Source organism: Sturnus vulgaris, chromosome 18 (genome assembly GCF_052056855.1).
Source record: "Sturnus vulgaris isolate bStuVul1 chromosome 18, bStuVul1.hap1, whole genome shotgun sequence".
Lineage (NCBI taxonomy): Eukaryota > Metazoa > Chordata > Aves > Passeriformes > Sturnidae > Sturnus > Sturnus vulgaris.
The window spans coordinates 13,079,790-13,098,351 of NC_142260.1; the positions used below are offsets into that span (position 1 = coordinate 13,079,790).

Here is an 18,562-nt window from a genome sequence, read left to right on the forward strand (position 1 = left end):
CTTGCTCTCCTCCCCTCAGCCTAGTGAAAGCACTGCCTTCCCAAACCACTGGTAACTGCACCATCTGATGATTATGCTTTTTATTAATTTCATTTCCTTAGCAAATCTTTGCTTATGTTCCTATTGGGTGCATATTGTTCTATAGGTCCTTCCACTTGCAGCACAACTGCTGCATGTGTGGGATGCTTTACATGCTGCTCAATAGTTTATAGGCACTCTGTGAGATCCAACCTCAATTAGTGCAGGAACTTCTGGGTTGTTCCAGGGCTGCTGGACACATGTCACTGTTCAAGGGATCCAGCTCATGCTAGATTGCACGCAACATGATCCATTCTGTTCCTGCTTCTGGGTGCCAAGTATCCTTGACTTCTGTGTGAGCTTCATGTGTGTACTTGGCAGAATGGCTTAGTCCTGTGATAATTCAGTGCAGTGTTTCATACCAAAGAGCTGTAGTGAAATAGAAGACAAATTACAGATGCTGCTCAAAGGTCTGAAGTTCTGCCTTCATGTTGTTTTGCACACAGGTTGAATTAGCATTGTATAAAGCTCTAGTGGCTATTGAAGCAAATTATTTCAGAGAACTGTAATTATCTGCCCCCATGGAGGAACCAGATAGTATCTTGGCATGGAGTAATTACTTAATGGATTAGTTTCATGTTGGGGGGAGGTATGTACCCTATTCTATAGGTGAACCTTCCTTTCAGAGAAATTGCTTTAATGTTACGTCTGAATGACCACAGTAATGGCATGAACATACCTTGACATATACTCTAAAGGGATAAATGCAGTTTTCTGAAGTCAGTTTTGAAATTGGAATTTGCTAAAGCACAAGTTTTGGGCTTAGAAGTATCATCCCTACTGTTTGGTTTTTGTGACGTAGTAATAGAAGTGCAGCACGTTACTCTACCCATGATACTCTGAAGAGCAGAAATAAACCTGTTGGTAGTGCTTTTATTTGTGGAGGACATTCACTGCATACCTTGGCATCTCAACATGAAATTTTGACAAAAAATGTTGTGGTGAACCATATTGTTTGATATGAGTGGTGGCACACACACAGCTCCTTTGGGAGCTAAGTTTCTTCATGTACAGTTGGAATCACAACCTCTTCTGCAGTTTGAGTGCCCCAAATATGATACACTGTACAAACAGCTGGAAAGGCCATAAGTGTGTTTCTGGCTCAATAATCAGTTCCCATTATCAACGTATAAAAGCACATCTCTTTTAAAGATGTTGTCTCTCTGAAAACCTATGATACCATCTGTGAATCTGGTCTGCTATTTCTCTGCTTGTACATACTGTCAAAACTCATCCTTCCTGTTTACTGGTATGGGCAGACTGGGTCTGAGATCTGTCTGACAGAGATCCTGCTGGGAACACCTTGTAGTCCTGCACTTAGACAATTAAAGTATAATTAACCTTGTTAGCAATGATTCTGCTCTGCACTCATTAAAGCAACTGAATTCTCACTCAGAGCTTTGAAGCGAGCTGTTGGAGGGTCTAGAAAAGCACGAGCAAAGTTTGTAAGCAGCTCTGTGAAAGACCAGGACTGTGATGTCATGGCATTATTACTTTGCCATTATTTTCTTTGGGTTCTTTTTCACCTCTGGTTGTCAGAAGCTGTGATTTCTGTATGTACTGAGGAGAGAGTCCAATAAAACCTTGGAACTCCACGAAAAATTCCTTGTAGTGCTTTAGACAGATGCATGCTTTTCCAGGGCCAATATAGACATTGCTGGAGTTTCTTTGCTCTCAGAAGCTGTACCACAGACAATATTTAGCTACATGAGATAAAAGGAAATTTCTCATTCTAAAAGTTGTAGTTAAAGTTAACACTACTTGTAAATTTGCTTGCTGTTTATCTTGGACTTCAAAATACTTCATAGTCTTCTATCTCTGGCATTAAGACTAAGCAGATTTCATTACCTCAGGGAAAACCAACATGAGAAGAAGAATGGAATAGGTTTATTCTTCCTGACGAGAAGCACCAACTTACAAGAATACAAATTGGATATGGATGTGCATATATATGTATTGGGGGGTGGGTGCTTTATTTGCAGTAATAAAATGTAATTATATAGTTTGCTGCATAAATAGCCTCAAGGATAAGTAGAGTGTGTCAGACATCCAGTTATGCATGTGATAAAGGTTAATACTATTTGTTCTCAGTACATTTGGTCTTTTCAAATCATGTGCTGACATGCATCCCATTTTGATATCTGTTCACACACTCTGGTAATGATGCATTAAGCAGAAATTCATGCCTGTGGCATTCAGTAGGACTTAGTAAATTGAACTTTTGCGTAAAGATCTTAGAAAATGGCAAGGCACAAAACGAATGTCAGTTGCTGCTAATTTTATCTTCCTCCACACACTGCTTTCTGGAGATTAAAGCATGGATCTATTCACTACTGAAAGTTATTTCAACTCACGTGGCACATACTGGGATGCAGAAAAGCAAGTACACGTTCACAGTTATTCCTGAGGTCTCTCTGCTGGAAATATAACCTGTTAAGCTACTGGATTTCTGCTTAAAATACCTAAAAATAACGAAATAAAACAATTAACTGGTGTCTTCAATAAATACAAATACTGAAATAAATAGTACAGCACGGTAATTGACTGCATATGTAAAGTAGTTGTAGATAATTGACATGACCTTCATTTAATGAGCCTTCGTGGAGATGACTGCCACAATTACAGGTCCTTACTCTAGCTGTAATTGTATGGACTTTACTAAGTATGAAGTAAGATCTGCATCTTCCTAAAATCCAGTCTGGTGGGTGACCTCTTTTCATTGCTACAGCATCGCTGTGCTGCATGAAAGCAGAAAGGACATTATTGGACCATGAGAATGGACGGTGTTCGCCAAGCTCAAGTCTCAAATGTGCTTTCTGACAGACACGCCCCATGTCCTGAGGGAGCAGTTTAAGGCTGGCTCTCAGGGAGGCCAGAATATATCTATGTTGTACAGGTTAGTGTGTATACAGTGTATAGGACAGCAATTGGACCAAGACTTCTAATCCTAGAGAGGTCTTCCATCTTCTATGCCCAGAGATGTGGCTGAGCAGGAGTGCAAAAGGATTGCAGCTTTTACTTGTTGTTCCTAGAAGGTGTGGAATAGAGACCTGAACCTCGTACACCCTAGAAGGGAGGGAAAATTAGTGTATTGTAGAACTACAGACTGATGTTGTAACACCAGTAATTTTTTAATTGTACATTTTGGTGTGCACATCTTACTACAAGTAGTCATGGCTACACTGTTTATCTGGCATTCAGTTGTACTGATGCCCTCAGAACATGTATTACCAGCCAGGTTGCTCCAGTTAAGAAAAAACTCAGCATTGGTGAACCTCCATGGTAAATAGTTGCTCGGTCTACCAGCATAGCCTCAGGCATGGATGAACACAGAAATGCTGGGGCATCTCCAACCAAGGCCTTGTAGTGCTGGATATGCCCAACACAGAAAGGATCAATACCTTGCTTGGAAGTAGCAGGCTGGGAAAATAGGAAAATAGTTTTCTCATGTGTTCCCAGCCCAGTTCCCCTTCTACACAGGGTGGCACACTGACTGGTTCGTAATCAGGAGGATGTACACAATATGTTAATGTTTGGGGTTTACAAGGCACTTATTGTAACAGGACAGGCAGTATCTTTAATCTTTGCAATATAATGAAGGTTTGGTGGTTGGGGAACAGAGAGGAGAAGGACTGGAAGCTGCCATCCAAAGCAGCATTTTTGGTGTTATATATTTATTGTTAGATGGTGTTATATATTTATTGGGATATTAGTCCTGCCTCATTAAAATAAGAGAGGAACTACGTGGTTTGATGCTAAATGCCAGGCACCCAGGAAAAAACTCTTCACCTATTCTCCTCTGCTATAGCTGAGCAGAGGAGGGGGAAGGAAAACCCAAAGAGGCTCATGAGTTGAGGTAAGGATTGGAAAGAAACACTTCAAGGGCAAAATAGGCTCAAAACTTTTGAGGTATAAAAAAAATTAACAGAATTAAAAGAGAATAATGAGAACTAAAATAAACCTTTAGAACACTTTTCTCCTCCCCCGCCCGCCCTCCCTAGCCCTTCTTTCCTTCCCACTGACAGTGCAGGGAGACAAAATATGGGGGTTTTAGTCAGTTTATCACTTCTAAAAATCTTTCCTCAGTTCGCCTAGGGAGAGGAGTCTCTTCTGTTATGTAGTGGGGGTCCTTACCGTGGGAGGCAATTCTTTGTGAACTTTTCCAATGTGGTTCTAATTTTCACGAGTAGCAGTCCCGCCCGGCCTGCTTGTAATGTGAGTCCCTTCCACAGGCAAAACAGTCTTCCCGACCTACATGCTGTGGGTCATTTTAGTTCATGGGGTGTCGTTTTTTTAAGGATGAGTTGTTCTGGTTTGGAAGGAAGGGCTCTCTTTCTGTACCTTCTTTCTCTCCGTTTGAGTTTCTCGCTAGATTAAAGCTTTCCAGCATTCACGTGCTCCAGCGTGAGCACATTTTCTCGCGGGCTGCGAGTGAGCCTCTGCATCCCCCCGTGCACTTCATGAATTACAGGGAAGCAGTTTGTTGTACTATAGTCCCAACCACGCCTTGAAGAATCTCAGCTTTGACGCCCAGAGCACCTCCTTCTCCCCCTCCGTCCTTTCACCGACTTTAGTGTCACCATGGTGTTCTCCTCACGTCTCTTCACCTTTTCCTTTTCTCTGACTCAGGAGAGAACTGCTGTCTGTAGATTCGTTTGTTCTCAAGTTCTATCAACTGAAACGTTTTTATAGAGTTCCGCAGTGCTGAAAGGTTGATCCCGTCCAGGCTCCACATCAGGGAACTGCCCGTCATGCCCGTCGCTGTCAGCCCCATGGTCCCCGCCAGCACCGCACAGCAGTGCTGGCCACGGCAGCACTCAGAACCTCTGTGCATGCGGGCACCAAAAGGAGAAGCTCCTACAGCAGCCCCGTCCTTGTGTCCTTGTGCAGCACGGCTGAGCAAAGGAAGCTCACTGCGAGCCATGCCGAGATGGCGGCGGCCGTGTGGGCCCGGCCGTGCCGCTGGCCACGGCCACTCCCCAACCCTTCAGAGGAGGAGAGAGCAATTGCCTGCCTTTCTTTCCTTCTTAAATATATCATCACAGAGTCGTTACCAACTACTTCAATTGGCTTAGCAGCATGTCTGTTTTCAGAGCCAGCCCGTGATTGGCTTTGCCCGGCATGGGGGGAAGCTTCTAGCAGCTTCCCGCACATACACACAAAAAATCACCTCCGTGCCTGGCTTCTTCCCCCCTCACCAAAAAGTCAAGCTAGGGAAAACTAACACACGTGCATTCATGTGTCCGTTCAACAACAGCTGAAAGGTTGTCTAATTCTATCCATGAAGTGAGATATCTTATTCTGCTAAAGGATGTTAAACTAGCTGAATTTTAGCAGCTGCTAATACAAATTGCTATGGTCTCTAAAGTGAAGGTATTTCCCAGGTGATAAAGTATTATGCCCTTGTATTAATGAAATCACTTGATATAATTTTGCTATAAAATAAGGACTTGTATAGTGCTCAAGTCACTGTCAAGATAGAAGAATCTTTTTACATTCTGCTTCTGGAGTTCAGCTTAGTCTGGGACTCATTTGCAGAGTAGTAGATGTTTGATTTACAGTTGCTTGCTGGCAATATTCATTTTATCTGTGCTGCTAAAGCTTACTTTGACATGCTCTTCTACAGTTTTAAATGGGAGGAAGAAGATTGGCTTTTAAGCAGGTATGTTTTCTTTCAGTATATTATGTGCCTGTCTAAAAACTGTTGGTTTTCAGAGTCTAGTTGTACACAATTTCTTGCCATCCCAGATAATAGTGGTGGTTGTGTCATTGGATGGGATGTAAATTGATCAAACTTGACACCATGCTAAATGGAAGGCATAATTGATTAAGGAAAATTTAATGTGATACATGAAGTCCTGTTAGATGTGGTGACCAACCAGCTGTCAGTGGGGGATGCTGAGGGTTTGTTGAAGTCAATTCGTCCTCTATTGCCTTCATCTTAAGAAAAGCGTCCATGTGAGTGAAGTTGCACAGCCACTATTGTGTTTTCACATCCGTGCAAGGTAAACAGCCCAGTGACAGTAGTGAACAATGTGGCCTGGTCCAGGGATTCTTCTCTCCTTTGTTCACCTATCTGACTTGAAAAGCAACTGATCAACAGCTGGTGTGCTTACCTGATGAGTGCAAACTTCTTTCTGTTCTGTGCTTGGCTTGGTGCCTCTTTTGCCCTCTCTCTTTTGCTCTGGAAGGCCCCCTGGGGTCCGACGTGCTCAGAGAGACCCTGTCCTACACAGTCAAGAACTGGCCAGGACCTCTGGGCACTGCTTCGATAAAAACAACAGGAACTTGGTTAGGAGCCAGAAGATCTGTTTTCTGTTCATTGCTCTGGTGGCCACGAAGTGTGATGTGAGTGTTTGGGGATCTTTTCATTTTAGGTTTTATATTAAACAATTCTCTGAAGAGAGAGCGTATAAATATTTTTTCTGTTCCACTGGCTCTGCATTTATATGTTAGCTGAGCCACCCGTTTTCAAGACACAAAGAATTGTCTTGTCTCTCATTTGATAACGGAAGACTAGCAATCTTTGTCCTTCTTTTGTAAATCACCTTTGTAAGGCCTCTTTTCTTTCCCTTTGGGAAAGAAATGTGACACTACCTGTGGAATGTTTTCAAAATCCCGAAATGAAAAAAAATGCAAAATATTAATGTTCTGCATGGTTAGAGCAAACACTATGTTCCTGTGAGTCACAGATGTCAGGTTTGTTTAATCTTAATACATCTATGCCACAACAACACTATTAAACAGGAAGAGAGATGGAGGGATGAAGGAAGAGTTATGCTGGGTTAGAAAGGATTCTTGGCCAAAGTCTTGTTTAGTGGGGGCCTGGAGATGAGGGGGGCATGGACATAAACCTGAACACTTCCCACCCTGCCTTCATTAAGTACTTTAAGACCTACGTTTTGGGCATTGTGTTTCTAGTGCACATTTCATTTTATTTGTATGTTTTATGATAAATTGCCTTTCCATTTTAAGTCATAAGAGTACTCATTTCCCACAGAATATTTGCTGGAGATAAAGTAAGTCATTTTACATAGCACCCAGTTGGCAAACAGAAATAGTGTTTACTCCACTGAGTGTTGCCAAGTATGAGGTACTTCCAAATGAACTTCAAAAGCTCTGAAACATGCATTAGCTGCTTTTTCAAAAATGTGAACAATGACATTGCTTTCTAGCAAACAGAACTGGTGAGAAGAGGGATCGGAAGGTAAAAAAATAACAACTGGATATGATAGATATTGTAGTAGTGCTTGGGATCAGACAGACGGCATAGCTCTCTGTCACTGAGGATTTAGGGGCGTTTCTTGTAACAGGACCTCAAGTATCTACTGTGCACTTGAGGAGGAAACAATTTCTAACCTGAGGAGACTCATCAAAAAGCACTTGGGAAGGAGTTCGTACGAACTTCAAGCAGTTGGGTGTCCTGATAGGAGTGAGTTGTGCTGACTCCAAGCCTGGTGAGGAATTTCCTTTCCAGCACTCCTTTCTGGTGCTACCCCTCCTCTCTCAGTGAGGACAGAGATGAGCATACACATAAACATCAAAGCACAACCCTTAACATGTGCCAGTTTTTGAGGCAGAAAGTAAGAGAAACAGGCAAACTGCTGTGTTTCAGTATGGCAGTAGGGCTGGCTATGCTGGGTTTCATTATGGCCTCTGGGCTCTAGCTAGGCATAAATAAATGCTTTGCCCACCTGAGAACAGGTGGTGTGGGGCCCTGGAAAAGTACAGAACGGTGGTTCTGCTACTGTCACTTCAGTATAGCTCTTAGAAGCTCTGTAGTCCAGCATGCCCTTTCCATGCTGTTCACATGATGCAAGCTGTCTGTCCAGCTCAAGCTTAGTATGCTGTTCTAGGCCATTTTCTTGTTCTATGTTTATGTGTATATACCTTCTACGTTTAGATGAGAACTTGACCTACTGAGACCTCAGAACTGTATGGCTTCTTCCTGTGTTTTGAAGATTGCTTTCAAAACACAAACAGTTTCTCCTGGTGCTGCTCAGGTTTTTTTGTGGGCAGAATGATGAACTATTTTTTGCCATAGAGTGATTCTCAAAATCAAGTATTTACATTTGTGTTTGAAATTGAAGTCTTGCTTTTCACAGCTGTGAAGCTGTCTTATTGCTGAAATGTTGCATTGCTAAATAGCATTCTGCTTTTGCTGTTACTTGAAATAGGTGTAATTGGTCAATAAATAAGGAGTCAGCATAGTATCTCATCTAATACTTGCTACAGAGAGATTTTAGCATTTAAGAATCAAGTTGCTGGGATCAATGGTGCCTGTGATGCAGTATATGCTTTTTCTGAAACTCTAAATTAAAGAACACTCTTTTACAAGAGTATGCTTAATCACTGGTAATGAGTTGCAACTGCATGGAGAACATCTCTGTAGAAAATGCATGGTCTTGTGACTACTTGAGCGAATTTTTATTACTCCAAACCTTGTAAGTTAATTTATTTTTCTTGGTTTTAACAGTTCCACCAAGTGAGAAGAGTGATGACCATCCTTTTCTTTACTATGGTTATCTCCTACTTCACTTGCATGAAAGCTGCCCCAATGAAAGAAGCCAGTCTAAGAGGACAAGGCAGCTTGGCTTACCCCGGTCTTCGGACCCACGGGACTCTTGAGAGCATAAATGGGCCCAATGCTGGTTCAAGAGGACTGACATCGTTGGCAGATACTTTTGAACATGTCATAGAGGAGCTTCTAGACGAGGACCAGGACATCCAGCCCAGTGAGGGAAACAAGGATGCAGACTTGTATACTTCCCGAGTCATGCTAAGCAGTCAAGTGCCTTTGGAACCCCCACTGCTCTTTCTGCTCGAGGAGTACAAAAACTACTTGGATGCTGCAAACATGTCTATGAGAGTCCGGCGCCACTCTGATCCAGCTCGCCGTGGGGAATTGAGTGTATGTGACAGCACAAGTGAGTGGGTGACAGCAGCAGAGAAAAAGACTGCAGTGGACATGTCTGGGGCAACTGTCACAGTCCTGGAAAAAGTTCCAGTACCCAAAGGCCAGCTGAAGCAATACTTCTATGAGACCAAATGCAACCCTAAGGGGTACACAAAGGAGGGCTGCAGGGGCATTGACAAGAGGCACTGGAACTCTCAGTGCCGAACTACCCAGTCTTACGTGAGAGCTCTCACCATGGATAATAAAAAGAGAGTTGGCTGGCGCTTCATAAGGATAGACACTTCTTGTGTATGTACATTAACCATTAAAAGGGGAAGATAGTGGCTTCATGTTGTATAGATTATATTGAGACAAAATTATCTATTTGTATATATACATAACAGGGTAAATTATTCGGTAAAAAATAATTTTATGGACTGCATGTATGACTGAAGTTTATACAGTACAGTGGTTACACAATCTATTTATTGAACATATCCATGACCTGAAGGGGAACAATAGTCACTTGCGCACAAGTTTAAACAAACAAAAAAAAAGGAAAAAAAAGAAAAGCAAACAAAAAAGTCTGCATTACATTCCTCCATAACATTGTGGTTTGTTGCCGTTGCCAAGAATTGAAAATACAAAAAAATTTTTTAAAAAAATAATAAAATTGCATGCTGCTTCAATTGTGAATTAATGATAAACGGTCCTCTTTCAGAAAAATAAATTGAACCAAAACATTCTGTTTACATTTTAGACAGTAAGTATCTTTAGTCTGTTAGTATATATGTTTACTGCTTCTAACTTCTGATAGCGTTGAAATTAAAACAATGTCAAGGTGCTGTTGTCATAGTTTTACTGTTTCTCTTTTACTTTTGAATTCCCATCAGATTGAAAAAGAAAGAAATAATTACCTTATTCTGGATTAGAAAAAAATTTGGTTTTTGTATGTTGTGAAGGTGTTTGCAATAGCAGTCCGACTACTGACAAAAAATAATAAAAAGAGGCAACTGAAAAAGAATGGTGATGTTCCACTTCACATTGTTGAACTTCAGGCTTAAAGACAACACTTACTTAACTGTATGGCAACATGCTTTTTTGGTTGTTGGGGGGGTGGTTTGTTGTTGTTGGGTTTGTTTGTTTGTTTTTCAATTTTCAGTCTTTAGAGACATGCATTTGCTTATACAGTGTTTGCTTATGTTTGAGAATTTTTTTTTCTCCCTTTTCTCCCACTGGAGGGACATTGGTTGTGATCTTTAAGTATTTCACTTACCATAGAACTGGAGCTTGTCATATAGAGAATATTCTATAGTGTTCAGAGCAATTATTTTCATATAATAAAAGACTGTGCTTGGATCAAATGTCTTGGTGAAGCACAGTGAGAGTGTCACTAGAAGAAGGGTCTAGAAAAGATGATGGTGGATCTGAAACCAGGTCGGTTGTGAGACTTTACAGCTTAGCCAGCTGGGAAGAAATAACAGTGATTTGGGTTGACTGAGGCTATCCCCATTGCAGTCATTACTGAATGTGGCCTGTGCATTATGTTAGAGAGCCAGAGCTTGGCCGTGCACATGGATGCCCTTCCCCTCCAGAGCATGCAGCAGCCCCAGGCCTGCAAAGCTGGTGGGCAAATTCTGGTGGCATCTCTGCCTGAAGGAGCCCTGGAAATTAGCTTGGGAATGAGACAGAAAGGAGTGCTGCTTCTAGTAGAAAGCAATTAGTATTATGTTTGTGTGGCTCTACCTCTGCTGTCAGACTTATTTTATGAAACAAATATTGGCACTAAAAAAACACTCTTGAAGTAAATGAAGACCAAGTGCTGGAGGAGTTAGGTTAACTTGCTTAGGTTCTGAGAGAGGTGTTTAGCTCTGCATTGCCCCCCTCCTGACAGAAGTATTGCTAAAAAGGCGAGTTGTAAGGCTGAGAGCTGTGCATATCACTTGCACTGGCTTACAGTGGGCTGAGAACAGAAATAGCTTGTTAGTAAGCTCACTGAAGGCTGATGCTATATTTGTAATTCGTGTAGATTAAAAAAAATGGCTGAAGAAGTAGGAAAATACTGCAAAATATAATCTGCTTCTGAATGCTGTAGAATCTGTGTTTATTAAAACTTTGACTGGGCAAAGCTTACAGAAATATGTTGGCCCCAGTAATACTCTTTGAAGAGCATATTTAGCACTGATTTTATGTCATCACTGGTAGAAACCCATGCTGAAAGCTAACAGACCCTTTGACATCAGTGATTTCTTCTACTTCAGGTAGAAGGGCAGCCCCTTCCTGAGGGTAACTGGCTGCCCAAGTGTCAGTTGCATTGGCTATGTGCACACCGGACTGTGAGTGAGAAGAGAGGGTTGTTTGTGTCACCCACCTGAACTTCAGACTTCAGCCTTCCCCATCAATTGCTAATGGGGATTTCCTACACAGAAAAAAAACCCCCAAAACAACCCAAAACCTTACTGAAATTCTCAAAACTTCATCTAAGATATCCTTCATGCAAATTAAATCATTGAATCAAAGAATGTTTTGTGTTGGAAGGGACCTTGAAGATCATTTATATCATGGACAAGTACACCTTCCACTAGACCATTTCATTCCCCTGGGACCAGTACCTGTGTGCACATTGTAATTTGCGTTTAGTAAACCCAACATGACTCAGGAGCTATTCTCAGCAATAGTCCTAATCTGCAGCAGAGAAGTGGTGTAATGTTGGCTTCTCTCAAAACAAGGGTTGGTTGCTTTTAAGGAAAGGATGATGCTGATATGTGAATAACAAACAAATCACTCATCAAGACTGGAAAAAAAAAAAGCTAGGTTCTGACAGTTGTCTAATTCAGATATAGGAATAAAATAACTACTAGTTCAAAGAAACTGAATTTCCAAAAGAGAAGCGTTAATGCATAAATCATGCTAGAAATGAAGTTCCTTACTTCCCAAAGTTGACTATGGCTATATCCTTTACTTATAAATACCTGGCACAGTAAAGGCGGTGTAGGTGTGGCAGAATTAGAATTAGAATTAGAATTAGAATTAGAATTAGAATTAGAATTAGAATTAGAATTAGAATAGTGGGATGGTAGGTTCAGAGGGGTAAAGGACAGCCCATGTAGCTGGGGAGGACTAAGGGATGGAGCTGGGAACCTAGAGAACTGTGTCTGGTAACTACACCCAGAGTGATATTCCCCTTAACATGCCAACTCTGTAATTACTGATATAAGGTTAAACTGGCAATTAACCTGCAGTCCTATGGCTCTCCCATGCCTGACCTTGTACATCCATGGTCACAGGCTGGGCAGTTTTAGTTAACACAGAGATGGAGAGGGGAGGGTTGGTTTTTCTTTATATTACTTAATTAAACTCTTGCTGTGGTCTGTTTGTGACAGAAGTATATCATGCATGTCAGCAGGCCTAGTGCTGTGTTAAAGACTCTTGCAACTGTAAGCTCATGTCCGTGGCCTTGTTCTCTATTATTCATCTTGTGTAACATAAATATTTATTGTATATTTATATAATTTTATGGTTTTTTGGGAAAATACTGAAATTGGCATTAAAATTTAAAAGCAACTGTGTCATATTGTAAATATAATTAAGCTATATTTAAGTGTACTGATTAACATAATATATGTTTAACTAGAGTTTTTTACGTTTTTAAATATATTTTCGAAATACATATATATAAGAAACGGGGTTTTTGGGGGGACCATGTGACTTTTCTCTAATTGTAAAACAAACTTGAGTTTCACTATAAATATGCGTGTTCTTTGTTTTAAAATATTTTCTACACTATTTTAGCAATAAAATCTCACTTGGAGGGCAGATAGCCCCCTGTTTCAAAGCTGGACAGTTAGCATCGGGAGGGGAGGGATAGCAAGAATTTACTTCATATAAAAGTTGGGGATACTTGCAGAATTATGTATTTCCATTTAATTCTAGCACAAAAGTTCTCATGAACTAAAAGCCCATGAATGACATATATATGGTTTTACTCAAGTATAATATAAAGAGTATAATAGATGTGAGGGGGTGGGAATTTCTACCCTTAGTAACTAAGGGATGAGACATAAACTCAATAGCTGTAGTCATGTACCTGATTTTTAAATGGTGTCATTTATATTTATATCCCCTGCACTGATTTATGACCCTACAGAGTACTAGGAGTGGAATTCCTTGGATTTAACATCTTGTTAATATTTCTAAAATAGTATTCTTTACTACAGCTGCCAAGCCGGTATATTTAATTATCCCATAGACCTATAATAATCAATAAATCCTCATGATGAGTAGAAAACTTTCATATAACTTAAGGAGGGAGGTGGGAGAACAAGCACAAACCCAAACTCTTAAAAAAATCTATTGCTGCAGATTTTTCAAGAGCCCAGTACCAGCAATATCTCACAAAAACTGAGGAAGTTATGCTTCTGTAGATTGTCATTTGTATTAAACACACTTGCATGCGCATTGCTTTATTTATTGTCAGCATAAGCTAACAGAAGCCATAATGGACACTGAAATCTTTGGGGTGTGGATGAACGGAGCTGTGTTCTGACCATGCTATGTGCGTGCTCCTGGCTGCAAGAACTCTGAGTCCTTCCTGGAGTAGGACAGAGAAGTTGCTTTAGCATATTAAATATATGTTGATTATATGACATGGGTGCCTAGGCAGTGAAATCTATGCGCTCAAAATACATATTTGAGCTACAGAGGAAGATACAGGTGCTAACCATCCAGCCAGCCACTCTACTGAGTCCTAGATCTGTAGGGGGAAACAGATATTTCCATGGCTTTTCTCACTTGGAGCAAACAAATAAAAATATCCATAGCTAGACTTCAAAATTACTGCCCAAAAAAATTAATAGAAAGCAGTAAAAGATTTTTGAAGAGAAGCTACATTGAAGTGTAATGAGAGGGGGAAGATGTGAGGATGTTTATTTCAGTTTGTCCCAGGTGGATCTAATACACAGCTTCCACAGGCTCCTTCCCCTAATTAGGTCCTCATTGAGAAGACACCTTTTGGCAGGTCAATTAAAATGAAAAAGTAATTGATGCACTTGTTTTGAGTAAATATAAAGAGCACTGATGTCTGACATTATGAAGGAATTGGAATTCTAAAGTCAGGAAGTTTCTGTAGGGGGTGTTTTGGAAGAGGAGGAGTTGTTTTTTTTTTTTCCTGAACTTTTTTTATAGGTAGAGTTTGTTTTTTTAAAACAACTTGCTACATTTTGGGTACTAAGAGACTGTGGTGTTGCTATAAATAAGAGAATTTAAAGTCAAAGCTTTATTTTGATGCGAATAGGAGACAGGCTAGAGATAGCACGAGTGATCCTGCTTTTCCACAAGATCTGAATTCACGTGTGGAATTTGAAATGCTTCTGGAAAGTCTTTCAAGTCTTTTAAATCCTGTTAGACAGTGGCAGAAAGCACTTGGAGGTAAACTGTTCTTTGCTACACCAACCCCTCTCTACTGAGACAAATGGTACATAGCTGCTGGTCTTTGTTTTGCAGTGCAAGGATGAGTCTCTAAAACCTGCTTGTGACCTGCTGCATTCTCCATACTGAAGTCACCACATGTATGTGTATTTATCTAGCTATAGAATCGCTATTGCTTGTCTCTCTCACTAATCACTTGTCTGTTGGTCACACTGCTGTTGTGTTGTCGACTCCATACAGGATTGCAGCTCGCCCACCTGCTGCTGCAGGTCCTTGCTCTGTAGGAGTAGTGTGCCGAGGGAGCAAGGAGTGGCAATTCCCAGTAATTGCCAGGGCCTGGGAGGACCATGCAAGCAGCAAGGGCTTCCCTGCTGCCGAGAGTCCTCCAGTGCCTCAGCGTGCAGCAGCCACTGCTGATCTCATCTGAACAACAACTGCCAGTTTGCTCACACAGGGATTTCAGAGATGAGGAGGAGGATTTGGCACAGAGCTGTGAGGCTTCTTGCCTAAATCCTCTTTTCTGCCTCTGCCAGCAAAGGGATGGGTTACAAGGAAGGGTATGTCCTGCTGGGAGTGCAGAGTTTTGCACTTCCAGAAACGGCATTCTTCGGTCTACACTCTGAAAATGTTTCCCTTTGCTAAAAGAATCCTTTCTTTATACTGTCCATTCCTCCCCTTTAGTAAAAAAATCTGGTGTAGCTTCAGCCTATAAAGTTCAAACTGCAGTTCATGTGTGTAAACCAAGCTGTCTTCTCCTCCTGTGTTATGTTAATTATAACAGTCTTTAAAACTGCTCAGACTCTAAACAGGGGTGCAGGTACCTGGTGGACTAAATATTCCTTCAACTGTCATCTACACTGAGGGTTTTAAATTACCTTAAGAAGGTTTCCAGTTATAGTTTATTTGACCTTTGAAGACCATTCTGCTGGGAGACTCATTTTTTTCCTCTAACCCCAACATGGTCCTTCATAGAAATTCTACTATATTTGGACTCCTTAGGAATCTGTTCTTTCAAGACAGTATAAAATATGTGTGACCATGTTTCTGTTACAAAAATAGTGCTGCCAGTGTCACCATTTACTTCCATGAATGAGCCCAATGAGGCCCTTTCGCTTCCAGATGTGTACTCTGCTCTTACACACAGGCATGGTACAGCTATAAAATTGAATGGAAGGACATACCCAAAAAAACTTTGAGAAATATAAAAGGAAGAAATCTAGTGAGCTTTGCTGAGAGCAAAGTGCAGGTGATGTACTGCTGCTTCCCCTGTTCATAGCAGGCTCGACATCCCCACCTTTGCCATTCACCAACAAATGCATTCCTAACGTCCTATTTAGCTACAAGAAAGTCAAACTGTGCAGCACCTTTTTTTTTTTCAGTCCTTCTGGTTTGCTTTATTCTTGGGCTAAGCAAAATCTCTGTCCTTGATGTCCCTGTGTAATGCAAGCCACCTGGTGAACAAGAACAGTCTCAGCAACACAAATATTTATTAAAAAAAATAAAATCACTACATCACCTTGTAAATTAATACTTTTTTTGCCTAGTGGGAGTGACTGCTCCTGAGGGTAGAGCCAAAATGATGTGCTGATATAGGTGCAGATCTCTAGATGATTGATAGTGCTGGCTGCAGCAACAAGGTGACACGTGGTTGTGTCACCTAATGTCAAATCACCTCCCAGCTTGTTACAGATTTTGACCACTATTCCCTTGTTTTCAAGTAAATTAGTCTTAGAGATGCTACCATCTGGCTATTTAATTCTGAAAGGTACAGAGAAAGTCTCACTCAGCTTCAGCTGAACTATTCAAAACAGCCATATTATCTTACATTTCTTTTCCTTTGAGTTCCCCCCTCGCTGCCAGCTGTGCTGGTGTGGATCACTCACCTCCCCATTTCTAGGGATATAAGCTCAGACATGCCCATTCAATCTTGCTAATAGCTGCTGGTGCATTCCACTGAGCTGCACAGGTCTCTGCTGAAGAGCTGTCATGGCAGGAGAGGCAAACAGAGCAGATCCTGCTGCCAGCTGCCTTGCCCCGTTGTGAAGTAGTAGGTATCAAACAACTTCTTGTTAGCTCGCTGCAAGACATGATACAGGGTAGACGACCCTGTGCTTAAATACTGGCAATGGTAGTCTCAGCTCAGCACTTCAGGAGGAATAAGCCATGCCCTTGTTTTCAGAAGTTGTTGCAAACAAGCTGTCTAGTGAAATAGAAATTCATCGCCTGATGTGCCAAACAGCAGCTTTGTTTTCCCAAGGGAAAATAGGGCAAGAGCTTGGAAGAGGCTAAGGGAAGAAAAGCATCAGTTTGTGTGTTCCCTTAAAACATGCATTACTGTTAGCTTCCCAAAAAGATAACAGTCTTCATTTGACTGTATGCATTGAGGCCTTGATAGTCAGCTATTTTATTTCAGTGAGCCTGACAAGCCCAGAGACCACACAACTCTTTTTGCCACTGTTAAATTCAGCTTGCACAGTGTGGGACACAGAGGAAAGGCAGACAAACACATGAAATCCCTCCGTGAATCTGTCAGGTAAGCATCTGCTGTTAGCAGTAGCAGTGCTGTTCTTGTCTGTGCCTTCTCTAATTAAACCAGAGATTCCAGGCATAATTCTGCATGTCCTTATGGCTTTGCAATTGTTGCCTGCGTGGAATATCAGAGGAACAATGAAGATAAAGTAGTGCAAACAATAGTTATATGAACTAATTAGCCCTGGCTGTCACTGAAAATAGTGAACGGACTATTCAAGCCTTGCTTGAATTTCCAAGGCAATATGTTAATATGAAGTGACCCTGAAATAAAGGGTTCCTGTAGCCTAAGATGACATTAGGGATCTGCAATCCACTACCTATGCAATGGTCACTTCATAAATTCCCTCTAAGGAACACAGTATTCTGTTCTGTGCTTCATAACACAACAGATCCCTATGGTTTCTAAGAATTGGTGCAATATCTAATAAAGTATGTATCAGATATTGAATAGGGCTGTAACTATGGTGTAATTTACAGTTTGGTGCAATACTAATGAAATTACCACCTATGCATTAAGTTGGGGGATTGCAGAACAAAGCTGCAAGCCCAGAGACCTCTGTGAATATTCTTTCTTGGAGCTTTTGTTTTTCTCTCCTTTAAATAGGACAATTTTTCCTTAATCACAGAGCCTAATTCTGCCTTTGAAAAGCACAGTGTCTACTGAATTTAGTTGGAGGATTAAGGAGCACTCAATAAATCAATAGAGAATAAACCTAGCAAAAGTCATTCTGGACGTAATCAGTTTTGGCTCAAGAAAAACTTGGGATGAAGACTGGCAGAGGAGTAGTCTGGGAGGCAATTGCCATAAAATTGCCCCATTTCCACCCCCATCCTGGGGCTTGGGAAAACATGAGGGTGGCCACACTGGTGATTACATTCGGTGTGGACTTTTGCAGAGTGACATGAAAAAGCCCCCATGGCACTGGCACAGGGACTGTTACCCCACAGTGGAGTGTGCCTGTGTGGATTTCAGCCCCGGTGACCACTGATCCCAGAGAAGGATTGGGTGGGACATTGTCTGCTCTGGGAGGCTGCTCAGAGAGTCATTTCCTGGGGCTGCACACAACCACATGTGACTTCTTTCCACTGCTTTGGTCTTGATACTCCTAAGTTGTGTGAGTTTGCCTTTCTAGTAAATTAAAGTCAGGTCAGTGGTTTGTTTTGGATTTACATAGATCATAGATTGAACTACAGCCAGCCATGGGGATCCAGCAGGGATGAGAAACCTGCCATGTCTCTGTAGTGCTACAGACTTTACATGACTTCAGGCACAGCTGAGCTCCCTGGCTCTACTTTCCCATTAGGTTTTGCCATTTTGTTGTTGTTGCTCTGAATGTTGCTGATTATATTTTACCAGCAGATTGCTAGCTGCCAAGTTCCATGCCTGGGCACAGGGTCCTGCAGCTGCATGGCTAGCTGGGAACTGCAATTTTGCTTTGAAGCAAATGAGTTTGTTCCACCCAACAGTTTTCATCCTCCAGCATCCAGATCACAGACCCTCTTCTCTGGTTCACGTCTGTGGCACCATCTATTTTTGCATCTTTGTGTACATCATTGTGTACATCTTTGTGTACGTCTTTGTACCCAGAGGTTTCTGTCACTAACCAAGAGGGGGTTTCCTACCTCTGT

The 18,562-nt window shown here is 41.4% G+C and overlaps 1 protein-coding gene across 5 annotated transcripts in view; it reads left to right on the plus strand.

The window, feature by feature from the left end:
- The window catches only part of BDNF (brain derived neurotrophic factor), a 39,806-nt gene extending 29,808 nt beyond the window's left edge, over window positions 1-9,998 (plus strand). For all 5 annotated transcript variants that reach the window (XM_014889810.2, XM_014889812.2, XM_088175692.1 and 2 more), the window contains exon 2: window positions 8,555-9,998. In XM_014889810.2, coding sequence (XP_014745296.1) covers window positions 8,555-9,316 — 762 coding nt within the window. In that variant the 3' untranslated portion in view covers window positions 9,317-9,998. The remainder of the gene's footprint in view (window positions 1-8,554) is intronic.
- The last annotated feature ends 8,564 nt before the right edge of the window (window positions 9,999-18,562 follow it).